Source organism: Garra rufa, chromosome 12, assembly GCF_049309525.1.
Source record: "Garra rufa chromosome 12, GarRuf1.0, whole genome shotgun sequence".
NCBI classification, from domain to species: domain Eukaryota; kingdom Metazoa; phylum Chordata; class Actinopteri; order Cypriniformes; family Cyprinidae; genus Garra; species Garra rufa.
This window is the reverse complement of record NC_133372.1, coordinates 35485270-35502449: the sequence shown is the minus strand read 5'-3', so window position 1 is coordinate 35502449 and position 17180 is coordinate 35485270. Positions and strand designations below refer to the sequence as shown.

The 17180-nt window shown below is 36.2% G+C and overlaps 1 protein-coding gene across 1 annotated transcript in view; it reads left to right on the top strand.

The window, feature by feature from the left end:
* The window catches only part of foxp1b (forkhead box P1b), a 221997-nt gene extending 205305 nt beyond the window's left edge, over positions 1-16692 (top strand). The window contains exons 14-17 of the mRNA XM_073851298.1: positions 2302-2423; positions 4156-4225; positions 5612-5778; positions 11741-16692. Of these exons, the coding sequence (XP_073707399.1) occupies positions 2302-2423; positions 4156-4225; positions 5612-5778; positions 11741-11885 (504 nt within the window). The 3' untranslated portion in view covers positions 11886-16692. The remainder of the gene's footprint in view (positions 1-2301; positions 2424-4155; positions 4226-5611; positions 5779-11740) is intronic.
* Positions 16693-17180: the final 488 nt, after the last annotated feature.

The window sequence follows — 17180 nt, the reverse complement described above, 5'->3', positions numbered from 1 at the left end:
GCTGATTTGGTGCTCAAGAAACACTATTATTGTCAATAATTAGTCAGTATTTTTGTGTAAACAGTAACTCATTTTTCAGGATTTTTTTGATAAATGGAAAATTTAAAAAAGAACGGCATTTATAAATAGAAAATCTTATAACTCTATAAATATAAATTTACTGTTGCTTTTAATTCATTTAATGTATCACTGCTGAATAAAAGCATACATTGCTTTAAAAAAAGTCTTACTGACCTCAAACTTTCAACAGTAGTATAAAATCTGTGGGGAAAATGTTGCTTTTTAGGTAAAATCATTTGTTTTAAGGATGTATAGAATTTATTGGAAAACAGTGGAATTCCAAAAAAAGATGTATTCAGATCCTTAAAGTTCTCAAAAAGAAAAATTCTATCATCATTTACTCACCATTAAGTCATTCCAAACCTGTTTGACATTTTTTCTTCATAGAAAAGGAGAGGTTTTGAAGAATGTCCTTGCTACTCTTTTAAGCTCTAAATAAATGCCATAGAAGTCTGAAGTTATACAGTCAAGCCAAAAATTATTCACACTCCAGATATCCTTTTTTGATATTTTTTTGCTAGTGGGTGCAGGACACTGTGGTACATTTATGTAAGCGAAGATGGAAAAATAAAGTAAACTGTGACATATTCTACCCAAACATTCTTCATACATCGGACTACCAGTAAAACTGATAAAAATTTGGACCAAAAATTACTTTGACCTGATGTTTTGCTTAAGTGCTTTTCTTTAATTGCTAATGTGATCTTTTAACACCACAGACTGAACAAAATGAAGCATTGCTTGGTAATTGGTTGACCTAAATTGGTATTATCTAATTGTGTACTTAAATTTAACATCTAACAGCTATTCAACCTAATTCATTACATACCTTTTTATCAAAGTTATCTGACATTATCAAAATGATTTTTTTTCTGACACAGTTAACTCTTGAGTTCTTGTCATGTTTTATTACAATTTTCTAAACTATAGTAAATAAAATGTTAGAAATTATCTGAATAAATTTTGGTTTGACTGTATATAATAGGTTTGTGTGACAAACACACCCATATTTAAAGGGATAGTTCACCCAAAAATGAAAATTTGATGTTTATCTGCTTACCCCCAGGGCATCCAAGATGTAGGTGACTTTGTTTCCTCAGCAGAACACAAACGAAGATTTTTAACAAAAACCAGTGCAGTCTGCCAGCCAAATAATAGAGGTGGATGGGCACCAAACCTTGAAAAGTAAACTAAAACATGCACAGACAAATCCAAATTACACCCTGCGGCTCGTGACGATACATTGATGTCCTAAGACATGAAACGATCGGTTTTTGTGAGAAACTGAACAGTATTTATATCATTTTTTACCTTTGATACACAGCCACGTCCATCTCTCCTGAGCACGAGCTTTGCATCCGGCTCGTGACATGTGTATGCGCTCTGGCGTAGTATACGCAAACGCCATAAGGGGAAATCAGTTAAAAGTCCCGGATGAGTTTGCGCAAGCAAATGTAATCTTTTAGCTTTAAATCGGTTTGAACAATCAGGATAAGCGCAAGTAATTACATTTTGAATAGCCGCTATACCCACAGTCTGTGTGCACTGTGCAAACAATGAGTGTCGTATACACGCGACAGATAGCTTCCGGCGTTTGCGTATACTACGTCAGAGTGCGTTCACATGTAACGAGCCGAAAGCTAAACTCGTGCTCAGGAGAGATGGACGTGGCTGTGTATCAAAGGTAAAAAATGATATAAATACTGTTCTGTTTCTCACAAAAAGCGATCGTTTCGTGTCTTAATACATCAGTGTATCGTCACGAGCCACAGGGTGTAATTTGGATTTGTCTGTGTATGTTTTTCTTTCCTCTAAAGATTTGGTAACCATTGACTGCCATTATTTGACTGACAGACTGCACCGGTTTTTGTTAAAAATCTTCGTTTGTGTTCTGCTGAGGAAACAAAGTCACCTACATCTTGGATGCCCTAGGGGTAAGCAAATAAACATCAAATTATTATTTTTGGGTGAACTATTCCTTTAAGGTCATAATTGATTTCCCATCAAACTCCATATCGTGATTATTAAAAATTGTGTGATAATCATTGTTGTTGACATCCAGTACATTCTACAAAACATCTAAAATCATGAGTAAATGATGAAAGAATTTTACATTTTTCATTGAAATGTATACAATTGAACAAAACAAGAGAATGTGGGTTGTATAAAAAATGTCAAATTTATTCCAGCACATTTCTTTTTGCACTCATAGCCTTTCTTTTTCTCTCACACCAACTGCAGAACGCAGTGCGGCATAACCTTAGTCTTCACAAGTGTTTTGTGCGGGTAGAGAACGTTAAAGGGGCGGTCTGGACCGTCGACGAGCTAGAGTTCCAAAAGAGAAGGCCGCAAAAGATCAGCGGGTAGGTGTTCCAGCGCCACCCTGCACAGCGTGGCTGACCAAACCCGTGTCTCGTGGTGTTGATGGATGGGCTCCATGTCATTGTCTCTGTGCTGTGCCGCCCATTGACCCCCTGCTAGCTTTAGTGTGCTTCTCTGTTGCCCGTATGTGAGTTATGTGCTGGCTGTGCGCACCGTAACCCTTAGTTGCTTGTGCTTATCCATTCATTCATTTCATATCCTCTTCTCTATCACTGTCTGTCTGTCTGTCTTGCTATGTCCGCATCTGGCTGCTTGCTGCCCCTCTCCCCCATCTCAGGGTGCTGTGCGCACCAATCTCTCCCTGCATAAATGCTTTGTAAGAGTTGAGGATGACTTTGGGTCCTTTTGGACCGTAGACGATGAAGAGTTTAAACGTGGCCGCCACATACAACGAGGTCGCCCCAGGAAGTCGGCCGACGAAAACTGCAATGAGCTGCTTGTACAGTAAGCACCACCCTCTGCCCCGCCCCCTCGCTGCATGCTCCGCCTCTATGTGCTCGCTCATCCTGTATATGGCCTTTCATATCTTATGCTTTTGTCATTTCTGCTTTTCATAATATATGAAATGGCTCATGTGATTGTACAATAATATGTGATGTTAAAATAAAACACGTTCACGTATGTAAACTCTGACTTAAACTTAAACTCTTCCAAAACTTAGTGAGCTTCCTTGTTATTTATGGTCTACATAGGATACTTGTAGTTCTTACCCTCATTACAGACTTGTACCTTGTCATTTGTGACCCTGGACCACAAAACCAGTTATAAGGGTAAATGTCAATAGGACAATACTTGGCCAAGATACAGCTATTTAAAAATCTGGAATCTGAGGGTGCTAAAAAATCTAAATATTGAGAAAATCACCTTTAAAGTTGTTCACATGAATTTCTTAGGAATGCATATTACTAATTAAAAATTAAGTTTTGATATATTTACGGTAGGAAATTTACAAAATATCTTCATGCAACATGATCTTTACTTAATATCCTGATCATTTTGACCCATACAATGCTACTTAAGACTGGTTTTGTGGTCCAGGGTCACATTTTGTCAAGGAGAAATTGTCAAAACATAGCCAAAAACAAGCTATCTTAGGTAGCAGAATTATAACTTTGTAAGAGCATTTTCAAGTTGTCCAAAAGAAGTTCTTAGCAATGCATATTACTAATTACATTTTTTGGGGGCTATTGCTACAAATATACCCATGCTGCTTAAGACGGGTTTTGTGGTCCAGGGTCACATTTTGTCTTTTTTTTTTTTTTTTTTTTCTCATTTTCTTTTCAATTTTGTTCAATTTATTTATTATTTATTTCTCCTTTTTTTTTTTTTTTTTTTGGCTTTAAATCAAAGTTCAGAATATTGTGATTTGAAGGTTTGAATCATGAATTATAACTCTTTGTCAAACACTTCAAAAATCCATTTGAGAAAAACAAAAAAATAGCTAAAACCTTAGAAGGCAGAATTATTATTAAGAGCATTTTCAGTGAAAGTAAACTAGGCTAGTAGGCAGCTAGTTTTAGGACAGAGCCCTAATGTTAAACAGCGTTGGATAGTTTAGTGCCGTCTATTGATTTTACTATAGAGTTTCATTGGAAATCAGATTGTACTCTAAATACTGACTTGAGTGTAAAATCAATCTGCTCAGTAGACCAGTTACAGTATGACTGGTTTCTGTACTGAACTAAATGTGTGTTTGTATGGTTGTCTCTACAGAAGTCCAGCTCTAGTAAAGAACATCCATACCACTTTGGGATACGGTCCCGCTCTTTCTGCAGCCTTCCAGGTAAAATCACAATCTTGCACCATCTATTCCCCATACATAATATTTATATGGTTTCACTTCACAATTATTCAGTTGCTGCCCACTAGTGTTAATTTTGTCAGGTATCTTTAATTTAGTCTTAGTATTGTGTCAAATGTAACTTTTAGTTTTTATCATATTTAGTCAACCTGTCCTGTTTTAGTCAAGTTTTAGTTGACTAAATGTCTAGTTTGAGTCAGTGGAAACTTGCACATTTTCAGTCAGATTTTGTCTTACGGTATAATGGTTAAAATGATTAATATTTTGCTCAATTTCAATTGCAATGATTGTTTTAATTTGGGAAATAGATTTTTACATTTCATTAGATGTTGCTCTATCTCCAATAAGCACAAATCAATAGAATATCAACTCATATGCATGGTTTATTTTACCTCATATGTACAGATTTATGACAGGATATCAATTAGAGGCTAAATAAACACCAAAGACTTTAGATATACACTCACCCTGTCTATGTTATGAAAACTGGTGTAACAAAAAGCCATTTTAATTTACAAATTTAAAAAAGAATACCTCAAAAGGAGATCACTAAACTCCAGCTTACTTGTACAGTACTATATGTCAGTGTTTTCACATCATGGCACCTCCGCAGAGATAGAGTGCGTATGAATAGTTGCCAGATTGCATAAAGCAAAAAGCCTAACAGAGTATGTATCTGTTTATCAGAAAAGCTCTAATTTGGGAATTTGAGCTCTTGATATCTGGCAACCGCAAACATGAATGCTCGCATAATAGAGTCTAAAAAGTTTTGGGTCTACTTTTTTCAACAAACTACATTTTAGTCAACAATTTTGCATGTTCATATAGTCTCAGTTATTGTTTATTGATAATATTATCATCTCATCATTGTCTCATTTTAATCAGGGGAAAAAAACTTTGTTGATGAACATTTTTTGTCAATTTTGTTAATGAAATTAGCATCTAGTATAATATAGTTTTTGTGTGCAGTTGATGAAGAATAACAATAAAGCTTGCTTGAAAATAGTTCTCATGTAGCTTGTTTTATAAGGTGACAGTCTTGCGTGACAAAACTGCAATTTCCATGATTGCCTTGTGGCACTATAAGGATGCAAATATAAAAATACAAATATATTGAGTAATTATCAAGTACACACTTTGCATGCTGTTTTTGTGTGTGAAAACTGTCAAAAGACTGACTAAGTTCATTTGAACACGCATCATGTAATCATTATGACTTCCTAAATAGATCCTAAGAGGACTTCAAGTGTGCAGATGATCAAATGGTTATTTATATTGGACGAGCTCAAGTATCTGAAGGCCACTAAACGGTCCTAATGTTTTGTAGGAATTGGTCTCACTGAGTTCATCTCCTCTATTCTGGTTTAGGCTTCAATGGCAGAGAACAACATACCTCTATACACTACCGCTTCCATCGGAAGTCCCACTCTTAACTCGCTTGCCAGCGCCATCCGAGAGGAAATGAATGGGGCCATGGACCACGGGAACAGCAACGGTAGTGACAGCAGCCCTGGACGCTCGCCCCTGCCAGCTATGTGAGTGGCTCACGTCCCACCTTCATAATGTGTGTGTGACTGAGATAAGGGTGCGAGGTAAAGGGAGACATCCAGGAATCATTAGGCGCATACACGCGCATGCAGGTGCAGGGCGACGCTCGTGCGGCTTAGGTGGTGGAAATTTTTCACCAGGTCACTAGAAGTTGAAAATAGCCTCCAAACGCACAGTAGGTTTCGATGTACATTACAGTAGATGTTTAGCCAGCCGTGAAATTATATAGAAAACTGCAGTTTACAGAGGAAGCAGGAATTGTGAATGCAGTCTTAGAAGGAAACCCCACCTTTAGGCTCGTAAAAAAAACACCGTCTCTCCGTGTTATTTCGAGGAGAAGTTTCTAAACTCACTTTATTACGGGTCAATAGTGTGCGGCGTACTATGGCGAGTTCCTCCCTAATTATTGCCTCCATTTTGTTTAAATATTTACAAAAGTGGTGAATAGAAGATGACAGAACTGGCCTCCTTTTTCCACCCAGACAGGACTCGCAGCACGTCCGAAAACTCTGCGAGCCGTCGAGAGTAAAACAACGAAGGGAGGGGGTGGGGGGTCGTAATTAGCCTCGACGAAACCGCTCCAAGATTTCCGTGTAGCTGAGCTGCGGTCGGGGTTGGAAACCACAGCTCCCCATACACTTGTTGTATGGGAGGGACCGCCGTGTTGTTTGAAGCTTAAAATAATACGGTGCAGACAACATGGTTTCCAGATGTCGGAGGACAGAATGGTGATTTGTTGCACAGCTAGATTTATTGCAGTTTCTGTGAAATATCAGCAAATCGTTTTTTGAAAAAAAGCTGTGCGGTAATGAACTCGTGAAGATGTGGGTGAGAGAAGTGCTAATGGCAGGTAACATAGCTGCAGGCCTGCCCCATCCGCAGGATACAGAGAGACAGGATGGGTGTGCTTGCTCTGAGGCGTCTGCCTCTCACCTCTCCAGGCATTTGCCAACTTAACACACTCAAAAGCAAAGATGTTGCCCCAAACACGAGCCGTACAAAGTGTGAGAATATACGAGCATACATAAAACATTAACATAAAACGCACTGAGGTTTATTAAGTTAACCAGATTTATGGATCATGTTATCAAGGGCATCGCGTTTCAATTTCAGTGAATAACTTGTTCGCTAATAAAACAATTTTGTCACTTATAGATGAGGCGAGGAATGCTCATTATTCTCAAATGTTCAAGCAGAATTTAGATGGGCAGGTTATATCTTTAACATTTCTTTCTAACAATTTATTTATTATTTAGTTATATGATTACAAACGCAAATGAATAAGTTGTGGCCACAATGTCCCCCCCCCCCCCCCCATGTCACGTGCAGGGCTACTTTAGATCCATCTAGCATTTTTTTAATTTGTATTATTATTCCTTTTCTTTTCTTTTTTCATTTTGATAGACCTCACCCAATACTGAAAAGTGATACTTTGGAGCAGCATAAAACCTTTTGGCTAATAAAACAATTTTGTCACTCATATATGAGGCCATGAAAGCTTATTATTTTTTAAATGTGTAGGCAAAAATTAGATTTAACATTTCAAGGTAACAATTTATGAGTTAACAGAAACAGAAAATTAGGAAAAAATGAGGAAACAAATGAATAAGTTGTAAGCAATAAGCAGTTTTCTCACTTTGATTATTATAATAAAGCTTATTGTTTTCAAATGTTTAAGCAATTTAACATTTCAATGTAACAATTTATTGACTTATGAGTCATATGATTACAAACGCAAAGGGAAAAAAAATCTAAAAAAAAAACTTGTTTGCTTCTAGACATGGTACCATGCTAATACATGTATTTTACCATGTTAATTCCATTTCTGTGAAGTATGTTGGATTACCATGTAATTACCGTGTTATTATCATCCGACACCATTGTACTAAAACAGTACTTTTTTGTAAAGCATTATCCTTTGCTTATTTCTTTTGGATGCAAATGCAAAAACCCCAATGCCTTTTTCTGAAATGGAACATAAATTCAATCTTTCTAGTTGAGTTATTTTGAACTGTGTAATTAAATGTCAACTATTAAAATGATTATATAGTATTGCTGTCCCAAGTATGTAATTATTTCTGTCTTAACATGCTACTAGGTAAACCAGGCCTGTAATTATGAGGTAAACACCAGAATACATTGTTAACATAAGCGTTATATACCAGCTTTATTGTTTTTGAATAATACACTCTCTAATGGGCTTCCATAGTGTCTGCACCTGTACGTATTGTTGCAGACGCCTGCAATCAGATGCTTCAGTCCTAATTACAATGAAGGCTAAAGCAGAGTGCAGCTCAGTTGCATATTAATAACAATTTCATGTTTGCCCTCCAGCTAGAGATTGAGAACCGGAGGCCATGGGATACACGGAGACGCTTTGATCTAAAACCGATAGAATGGCGAGAGTTTTCTTGTTATTCACGAGCAAAATATGATAACTCATTAGCATGGCTGCTTTCTTAACAATCAAGCGCATGAGCGAAGAGGTTGTTTGGGCTGGAAAAATAGATATTGTGGCTAATTACATTTGCCAAACATGTCTTAGCGAAAACCTATAGTTTGCCATGTGAGACTAATTAACTTAAAGGCTCTGCCACAGCTGCTTCTAATGTTTATCCTTTTATTCCTTTCGCTTTTGGTCGTCTTCCCCGGTACAGTCAGCGCTCGCTCATTGGCGCTCTATTCCTGCAGTGTTTCTGTAATGAGAAATTTGGCAGATCTCATCTCTGTGGACAATCCTGTGCCCAGACTGTGGGCCGGGGTTCATGTTTTGCCTTGTTTACAACTGACAGCGTTATTATTCTTGTAAGGGCTCTGTTTCTTATCACAGCCGTTTGTGTTGGGCCCCGTCGTCAGCGCCTCCCCCTTCCCCTCTCGTCTCGCGCGCCTCCCCGCCACTGCTTCTTTTCTTCCCCTTATTGACACTTTGGTTAGAAGTTGCATTAATTTTGCGTGTATTTAAAGCGTACGCCGCACTGTCTGGTCACCGTGTTGTGCGGCTGTGGTTTTTTTTTTTTTTTGCAAGCTTGAAGTTGATTAATGACGGAACCTTGCGCAGGGTCGTCCTCTAGAGACCCGCCTCACAGGTTGTGCATGTTAACGAGCGAGAAGAGGAGCGCGCCGAGCGGCACTGATCCGACGCCACCGGGAAGCTGACAGGCCGTCCGCTCGCTCGTTCGTGCGCCTGCCACCGTTCGCCGCAGTCCATTCTCTCGTCGCCACGTCGCGCGTTGTTAATCTCCCTCATTTATCAATTCAAAGTGAAAACCCTGTTGTCAGGCCAGCTGTGGAAAATAAAGCCGGCAGGTATCCCGGTGCTGGAAGAACTGAAAGGGAAGTGGAGTTATCAGGAGCGCTGCTGTGCCACCTCTGTTAGTCTTTCATTAGAGAAACAGCTGGTCGTTACACAATTTTAGATATTTAACCAGTAGATGGTAGTGGCTACATTGATACAATTATACTATATATTGACATGTTGTGATTTTTTTTTATTGTCACAGTAGTATTTAGATACAGAGCCCTGTACTTGACTTGAGGACAAAAATATATTTATTAACAATTCATTCCCACAAATCAATTTAGTTAATTAGTTTGTTTTAGTTAATTAGGAAATTGTTCCCTCATTTTAGTAAATCGTGGCCATGTTGTACTAATTTAGTTTTTAATTAAAAAAGTGGTACAAATTAGTACAGTGTGGCTGTGATTTACTAAAATGAAAGAACAAATTCATAAGTTGTGGCCATGTATTTTTTTCCAGACTACTGTAGATCCATGTAGCAATTTTTTTCTTTTAACATTTTTATAGACCTCAGCCAAAACTGAAAAGTTATACTTTAGAGCATCCGTTAAAAAAAGTTAAATTAAGCACGCAATATCCAAAGAAATACTCTTCAAAGTTATTCTTTTTTATTACTATTTTTATTATTATTATTATTATTATTATTATTATTATAGATTTTCTGAGAATGGAAAAAAAATGTGTAAAATTTAAATGTAAGAATTTATCCTCTTGTTTTATGAATTAGCTTGTTTTAGTTAATTAAGAATTTGTTTCCACAACTTATTAATTTGTTCCCTCATTTTAGTAAATTGTGGCCATGTTGTAGTAATTTAGTTTCCTCGTTTTGATTTTAATTAAAATAGTGGAACAAATTAGTACAGTGTGGCCATGATTTACTAAAATGAGAGAACAAATTCATAAGTTGTGGTTATGTATTTTTTTCCAGGCTACCGTAGATCCATGTAGCAATTTTTTTCTTTTAACATTTTTATAGACCTCACTCAAAACTTAAAAGTGATACGTTAAAGCATGCAATATTCAAAGAAATACTCTTCAAAAATATTCCTTTTTTATTACTATTTTTATTATTATTATAGATTTTCTGAGAATAGAAAAAAAATGTGGTGTGAAATTTAAATGTAAACATTTATCCCCTTGTTTTATAAGTTAGTTTGTTTTAGTTAATTAAGAATTTGTTTCCACAACTTATTAATTTGTTCCCTCATTTTAGTAAAGTGTGGCCATGTTGGACTAATTTAATTTCCTTGTTTTGATTTTAAATTTTAAAAAAGGAGGAGGAACATATTAGTACAACGTGGCTGTGATTTACTAAAATGAGGGAACAAATTCATAAGTTGTGGCCATGTAATTTTTTTCCAGACTGCTGTAGATCCATGTAGCAATTTTTCCTGTTAACATTTCTAAAGACCTCACTCAAAACTGAAAAGTGATACTTTAAAGCATTCGCTCAAAAAGTTAAATTAAGCACACAATATCCAAAGAAATGCTCTTCAAAAATATTCCTTTTTATTACAATTTTTATTATTATAGCTTTTCTGAGAATGGGGGAAAAAAAGTTTTTGTGTGTGAAATTTAAATGTAAGAATTTATCCCTTTGTTTTATTAATTATTTTGTTTTAGTTCATTAAGAATTTGTTTCCACAACTTGTTAATTTGTTCCCTCATTTCAGTAAATTGTGGCCATGCTATACTGATTTAATTTCCTTGTTTTGGTTTTAATTTAAAAAAGGGCAAGAACATATAAGGGAACAAGTAATAAGTTGTGGCCACTACATGTTTTTTCCCGCAAGTGATAATTTAATTTAATTTAATTTAATTTGTATTATTTTTTTATTTTTTTAAAGCATTTTTATAGACCTCACCCAAAACTGAAAAGTGATACTTTGGAGCATCCGCTCAAAAAGTCAAATTAAGCACACAATATCCATTCTTCATTAAGAATTTTTACTATTTTTACTAATATATTTAAGTTAATAATATATTAATTAATATTATTATTATTATAGCTTTTTTGAGAATGGAAATAAACGTGTGAAATTTGTGTGTATATTTATTAACAATTCGTTCCCACAAATTAAGAATTTATCCCGTTGTTTTATTAATTAGTTTGTTTTAGTTAATGAAGAATTTGTTGCCGCAACATATTAATTTGTTCCCTCATTTTAGTAAATCGTGGCCATGTTGTACTAATTTAATTTCCTCATTTTGATTTTATTAAAAAAAAAAAAGGAACAAATTAGTATGATGTGGCCATCATTTACTAAAATGAGGGAACAAATTAATAAGTTGTGGACACGATTTGCATTTTTTTTTTCCTGCATATTATGGGCCTCCATATTAAGATCTATGTATTTATTTCTTTTCTTTTTTTTATGATTTTTTTATTCTTTAAAACATTTTTTAGGCCTTTCCCAAAACTGAAAAGTGATATTTTGGAGCATCAGCTCAAACAGTCAAATTAGCCACACAATATCCAAAGAAAATAAAAAAATATTTATTCATTAAGAATTAATTATTAATATTATTTTTTAAGTAATATATTTAAGTTAATAATATATTATTATAGCTTTTTTTCTGAGAATGGAATTAAACGTTGTGTAAAATTTGTGTGAAAATGAATTAACATTCCTATTCTGTTTTATTGCCAGGCATCATATCAGCGTAAAAGAGGAGCCACTGGACCCCGAGGAGCACGAAGGCCCCCTTTCCCTCGTAACGACAGCCAATCACAGTCCAGACTTTGACCACCACAGAGATTACGAGGACGACCACGTTCACGAGGACATGCTGTAAGCCTGGTTTCTCCCAGGTCCTCTGCCGAAGAGGCCATACTAAACTGCGGTCGCCTGCGAGACCACTCCAGATATAGCAAGCCCAAGACTGGATTCCCAATCCTCTTGTTGACAGCTATTAAAATGTTCCGATTTACTCTTAGTGCCATTAAATACGAAACGAAATACGAGATAAGAAAATCTATTCCATTTGGAAGTATTTTTGATTTGTTTCTACTTTTCGGTTTAAAGACCAGATGCGTACATTTCTACTCATCGCCTGATGAAGAGACGTTTGGTACTGGGGCCTGCTTCTACTTCCTTTCGGCATAAGTGTCACTGAGACCAGAGCGGACATGAAAACTCAACTGAGAAAGACTCATTGCCCTCTGAGTCGAATAAACACTGATCACGAACTCTCTCTCACACACACACACACACACACACACACACAAATCATTAGCGCTTCAACGCGCGTGCCACTCACAGTGTGCGTGTACGTATGTGACTTTCATTCATTGTCTCTGCCTTCAGATCTTCTCAAAAGGACCGTTCACCCAAAAATGAAAACTCTGTCATTATTTCTCACCCTTATGTCGTCCAAACCGGTATGACTTTCTTTCGTCTGTGAAACACAAAATGATTCGTTTTGAAGAGTGTACTCACTTGCGTTTTCATATAATCAGTATAAAGAACGTGAACGGTGAGCGAATCATTCTTTTGAGTCGGATCTTTTCAGTGAATTGGTTCTCAAATTCAACTCACTGACTCTGAGATCTGCTCACAGCAGTGTTCATTTTGTTGATGAATAGTTTTCGTCATAATTTTCGTTAACATTTTTTCACCAACGATAATGAAACAACTTGTTTTCAATGACAAAAAAAATATTTTTATCAACAAATAAAAACGAGACAGAAATGTAAGGGAGGGACAATTTGGGAAGTGATTTATTCAGAACGAATCTGCTGCATGGTTAAGGAGGTTAGAACTGTATCGTAGCCTATTGATCTATATACATTTGCTGCACGTCTCCTAAAACGTTAAAAAATTTCAATATCTGGGAGCAGATGGATAAATTTGACAACGCGAAAGAGAACTCAGTTTGGTCCACTTTTCTGAGCGCAAACACCGAAGCATTGAGTATTCACATAAACTAAATGTTTTAGGTGAATGTAAACAGTAGGAAGAATATGGGATGTGTTCAGTACATTGCATCCATGCATTCGGTTTTAAAGGGACAGCAGCCTAATTTAATTGCTATTGTCCATGGCATTGATGGTAGTCAAGCAACAAAAGAAAGACAGAAAATCAATCTGCTTATGACTTTAGCCCTAATAAAGATTAATCTAAATTAATTTATATAAATAAATATGTCTGGTTGAAGAAATGTGGTAAACAAGTTACAAAGAATGCATAATTAGCTTATATATATTGAAAAGAATACCATGTTTTTTGTTTCTTAATGAAAAATGGTTTCATTTAATTTTAATATAAAGACATGTTGCCTGTCACAGCAGTTAAATCTGTTTCTATCGTGATAATACCTTAATATCAAACATACAATGAGTTTGGTCATTTTAGAGAAATGCTTAATAAATGCATTACACTGTAAATAAACCCATTAGATTTTAGTCAACTAAAATTGTATGATATTTAGTCAACTAAAACAATAAAATATGAAATATGACTAAAACTATATGGCATTTGACTAAATCTAAATTTGCTGTCAAAATTAACACTGGCTCACAGCTCAAAAAAAAACTTTTTTTAAAATGTTTTTAATGAATGTTGACTCAGATTTTGATTGTTTTTTTTTATTATCCAAATCAATCTACAACTTCAGAAGACTTGGAATATAGATGAACAAATATGAACCCCCTTTAGGATGCGTTTATGTCAATCTGCTCCTCGTTAATTGCAATTGCATGAAAAAGAGCAGCTGGTACACTCTTCAAAATTTCTTATTGTGTGTTATAAAACTATGCTAAAACTAAAACAATTCAGATGACTAAAATATGCCCAAAACTAAATGCCATTTTAGTCAGAAGACTATGATTAAATCAAAATTTGCTGTCAAAATTAACACTGGCTCACAGCTCAAAAAACATTTTTTAAAAAGGTTTTCAGTGAATGCTGGCTCAGATCCGAATCAGTCTACAACTTTAGAAGACTTGGAATATAGAAAAACAAATATGTCAATCCACTCATTAACTGGTACACTCTTTCAAATTTCTCATTGTGTGTTTTTATGGCTAAAAAGAAAGTCATACAGCTTTTGAATACAAATAAATGACAGAATTTTCGTTTTTTTCAAGTGCACTGTTCCTTTAAATTCGCTGTCGTCGCAGCCGGAGGATATCTGTCTGGTGTTTGGAGGGTTCCTGGGCAAATAATTTAAACGTAGTGTCCTCTCATTACTCTGTGCTGTTAGCTATATATCCTTTTTTGTTGGGTTTGTTTGTTTTGGTAACTGATCAGACCTCATGAATAATGACGTGGAGTTATGGTGTGCTTAGCACTGGATGAATGTTAAGGCTTCTCATGCTCTCTTTTTTCCCTCTTTATTTCCTTTCAAAATTGAAACAGAATGTCGCATTACCGTGTAGTATTTTTCTGTCATTTGTTCCTAGCGTTTCGGATCGCCACTTTGCAGTCACATTGCCCTTGCGTGCCGTCACACACACATACACACACACATACACGTACTCTCTTTCCCGCTCATGAAGTCCATCTGCAAATGCACTACTCGTAATGAAGGCTCCCTCTCCACGCACCAATGAAGTTTAATTTTCACGTGGAATGAATGACAGAGAAATCAACGCAGGTTAACGTTTATCGTTCCGAAATTATACTTTCAAAAATCCCCTTTTGTGGTGATGCATGTTAGCGTCAACCAAATCGCTGATCGCAACCGTCATCTGTACTGCAAAATGAAATGTCAAAAAAAAAAAAAAAGTTGAAATAAGCACCGGGGAGAGAGAGGATTGCTAGACAAAAGCTAATTGTGATTCCTGAACGTTATTGTCGTCAGCATATATGAAACTTTTTTTGTTTGCCTTTTTATTCAATTCTGTCTGGAAGACTTTAAACTGCATTCCCTCGTTTCAATATCAGTTTCACCACATCAATGAGCGGCTCAGCCTCTGTTATTAGACATGATAATAATTACACACGGGATCAACGTTAAAGGGATTACGGACTGACGGCACAGCCATGACCACTGAGCATTACGGCACTGGGGCGGCCCACTATGACCATTCGCTTCTCGCCACATCACGCAACCCGGGAAGCAACTCCGATTTGGAAGCTGCTGTCGCCGGCTAGTTTAGATTCGAATTTGGTTCGGGACTGCGCAAGGATGACAACAGACTTTAGATTAGGCTTTTTCCAATGACTGCAACCAACCACTTTCTGTGTTTCTTATTTATTATTACTTCCATTTTTATTGTCATTTTGATTTTTACTTAAGTTGATGTTTATGTCTCTTATCTGTGACTACCAAAGATACAAGATACTACAAGTTGATATATTCTATGTTCCATGCAATAGCTAAACGAAAGGCCAAATATCCTTAGAGTGTTCCCCGCACTGGCCGGACGCAAAAATTATGAAATGTCTGAAACTGTGTCGGGCTTATTATGGTGAAGAAGAGAGAGAGAGAGAGAAAAAAAAGCAAGCCAAAGGGGTTGTTGGATGGGCAGCTGTATGTCTTTGCCTGTGACCAAAATAGTCGAGGAGAGGCAGAGATCGAGACCAACACACGACCAAATCAAAGCAATGTTGTCTTTGGGCCAATGAAAAGGAAAAAAGGGAGTGTTCTATCAGGAAATGATGGCTATAAAGGAGAAGGATATGGATGAAAGAGTTTAGGACTGTGTTCGCTGTCGTCACAGGAAATTTAAATCCGAGGGGGGGGGGGGCATTTGCATAACACAATGTGAACTGAACTTTAAACTGGACCACACAATGATGAGAGTTTCATTTGTTCTCATACTTTAGTTTTTTGTTTTGCCATTTTATTCTTTGAACAGATTGTATGCCACTTACCTTGTAAATTCGAAACGGAATTCCCGATGTCCTTTTGTTAATCTTGGCAATGCTCTATGATTGTGTTTTAGTGTCTGTCAACTTATTACTTTTTTATATTAAAAAACACTCCTGTCAACCAATAAGCTGGGTACAAGGTACTTTAATGCCAGTTACTACTATTTGTAAATTTATCCAAGCATTTCTTATCGATGAATACGATTCAAGCATCCGGGCAGCTGCAGTGGGAAAGATTCGGGGCTCATCTGAAATCTGTTATTCTCGAGCAGGTAGATGAGAGCATTCACCGCATGTGTAGCTCGGCATTACTGAAGAAATACAGCATGAGAAACTAGTATGCATACCTCAGTTCAAACCTATAGGGAATGAGTAACTAAGAAAAAAAAAAAGATAAGTAACATTTCACTCAGTTGCACTTAGTCGTATGTCTTGCATGTTTAGTCTCAAACTGTAGCAAACTATTTTAAGAAAAAGATTTTGAAAAAACTATATAAAAATCAGAGCTTGTTTATCATGAGGGTCTCGTTTTTCTTTCAAACCGCTCCAAACCTCAGGCTTTTTTTAACGCTTCTTCAATTTCTTTTGCTTCTCACATGCGGTAAACTGTTTCCTGTCTCTGCTCTTTTAGCTCATGTTGAAGTAGGTTGTACATACACCACATTATAGCTTGTGTGTCCTCTCATTTTCCTCCTGATTCTTTTGGAAGAACAAAAAAAAAATACTGTTTGTATCACCATGTTTGCTTTATCACAACTGCTTTGTATTTACTATTAAAAAAAGACGGAAAAACACAAAGAAATGAGCTACTGCTGTATGTATTCCAATAGCAAACTGTGCTGCAAATGTAATTGACTTCATAATCCTTGCTTCTTCTGGAAGAGAGAGAGAAAAAAAAAGGAACTTGCAGACATCTGTGAGCGAGAGGGGAGGGAATGGATCCAGGGATAATCCGCCGTTTTTGGATTCTAAAAACTGTAAAATAGAAAACAGATTTGTCTCTGTTATCACTGACCGAAGAGTTTTGTCTGCTCTTTCCCTTCTTTCCTAGCGTTAAGCTGTTTTTAATACGTTTAAAAAGATCCTGCTTTTCTGCTCTAGATTAGCTATAAGGCAGGTGTACGTCCTCTGGAGCACAATTTTCTTAATCATTATTTTTTTAATTCGCTCATTTTCTTGTAATAGTCTAAATGTGAATTTTGATTCTAAGTACACTTTTAAAAAGAAAGGTTCTTTATTGGCATGAGGAACCTTTCAAATGCAGAAAATGTTC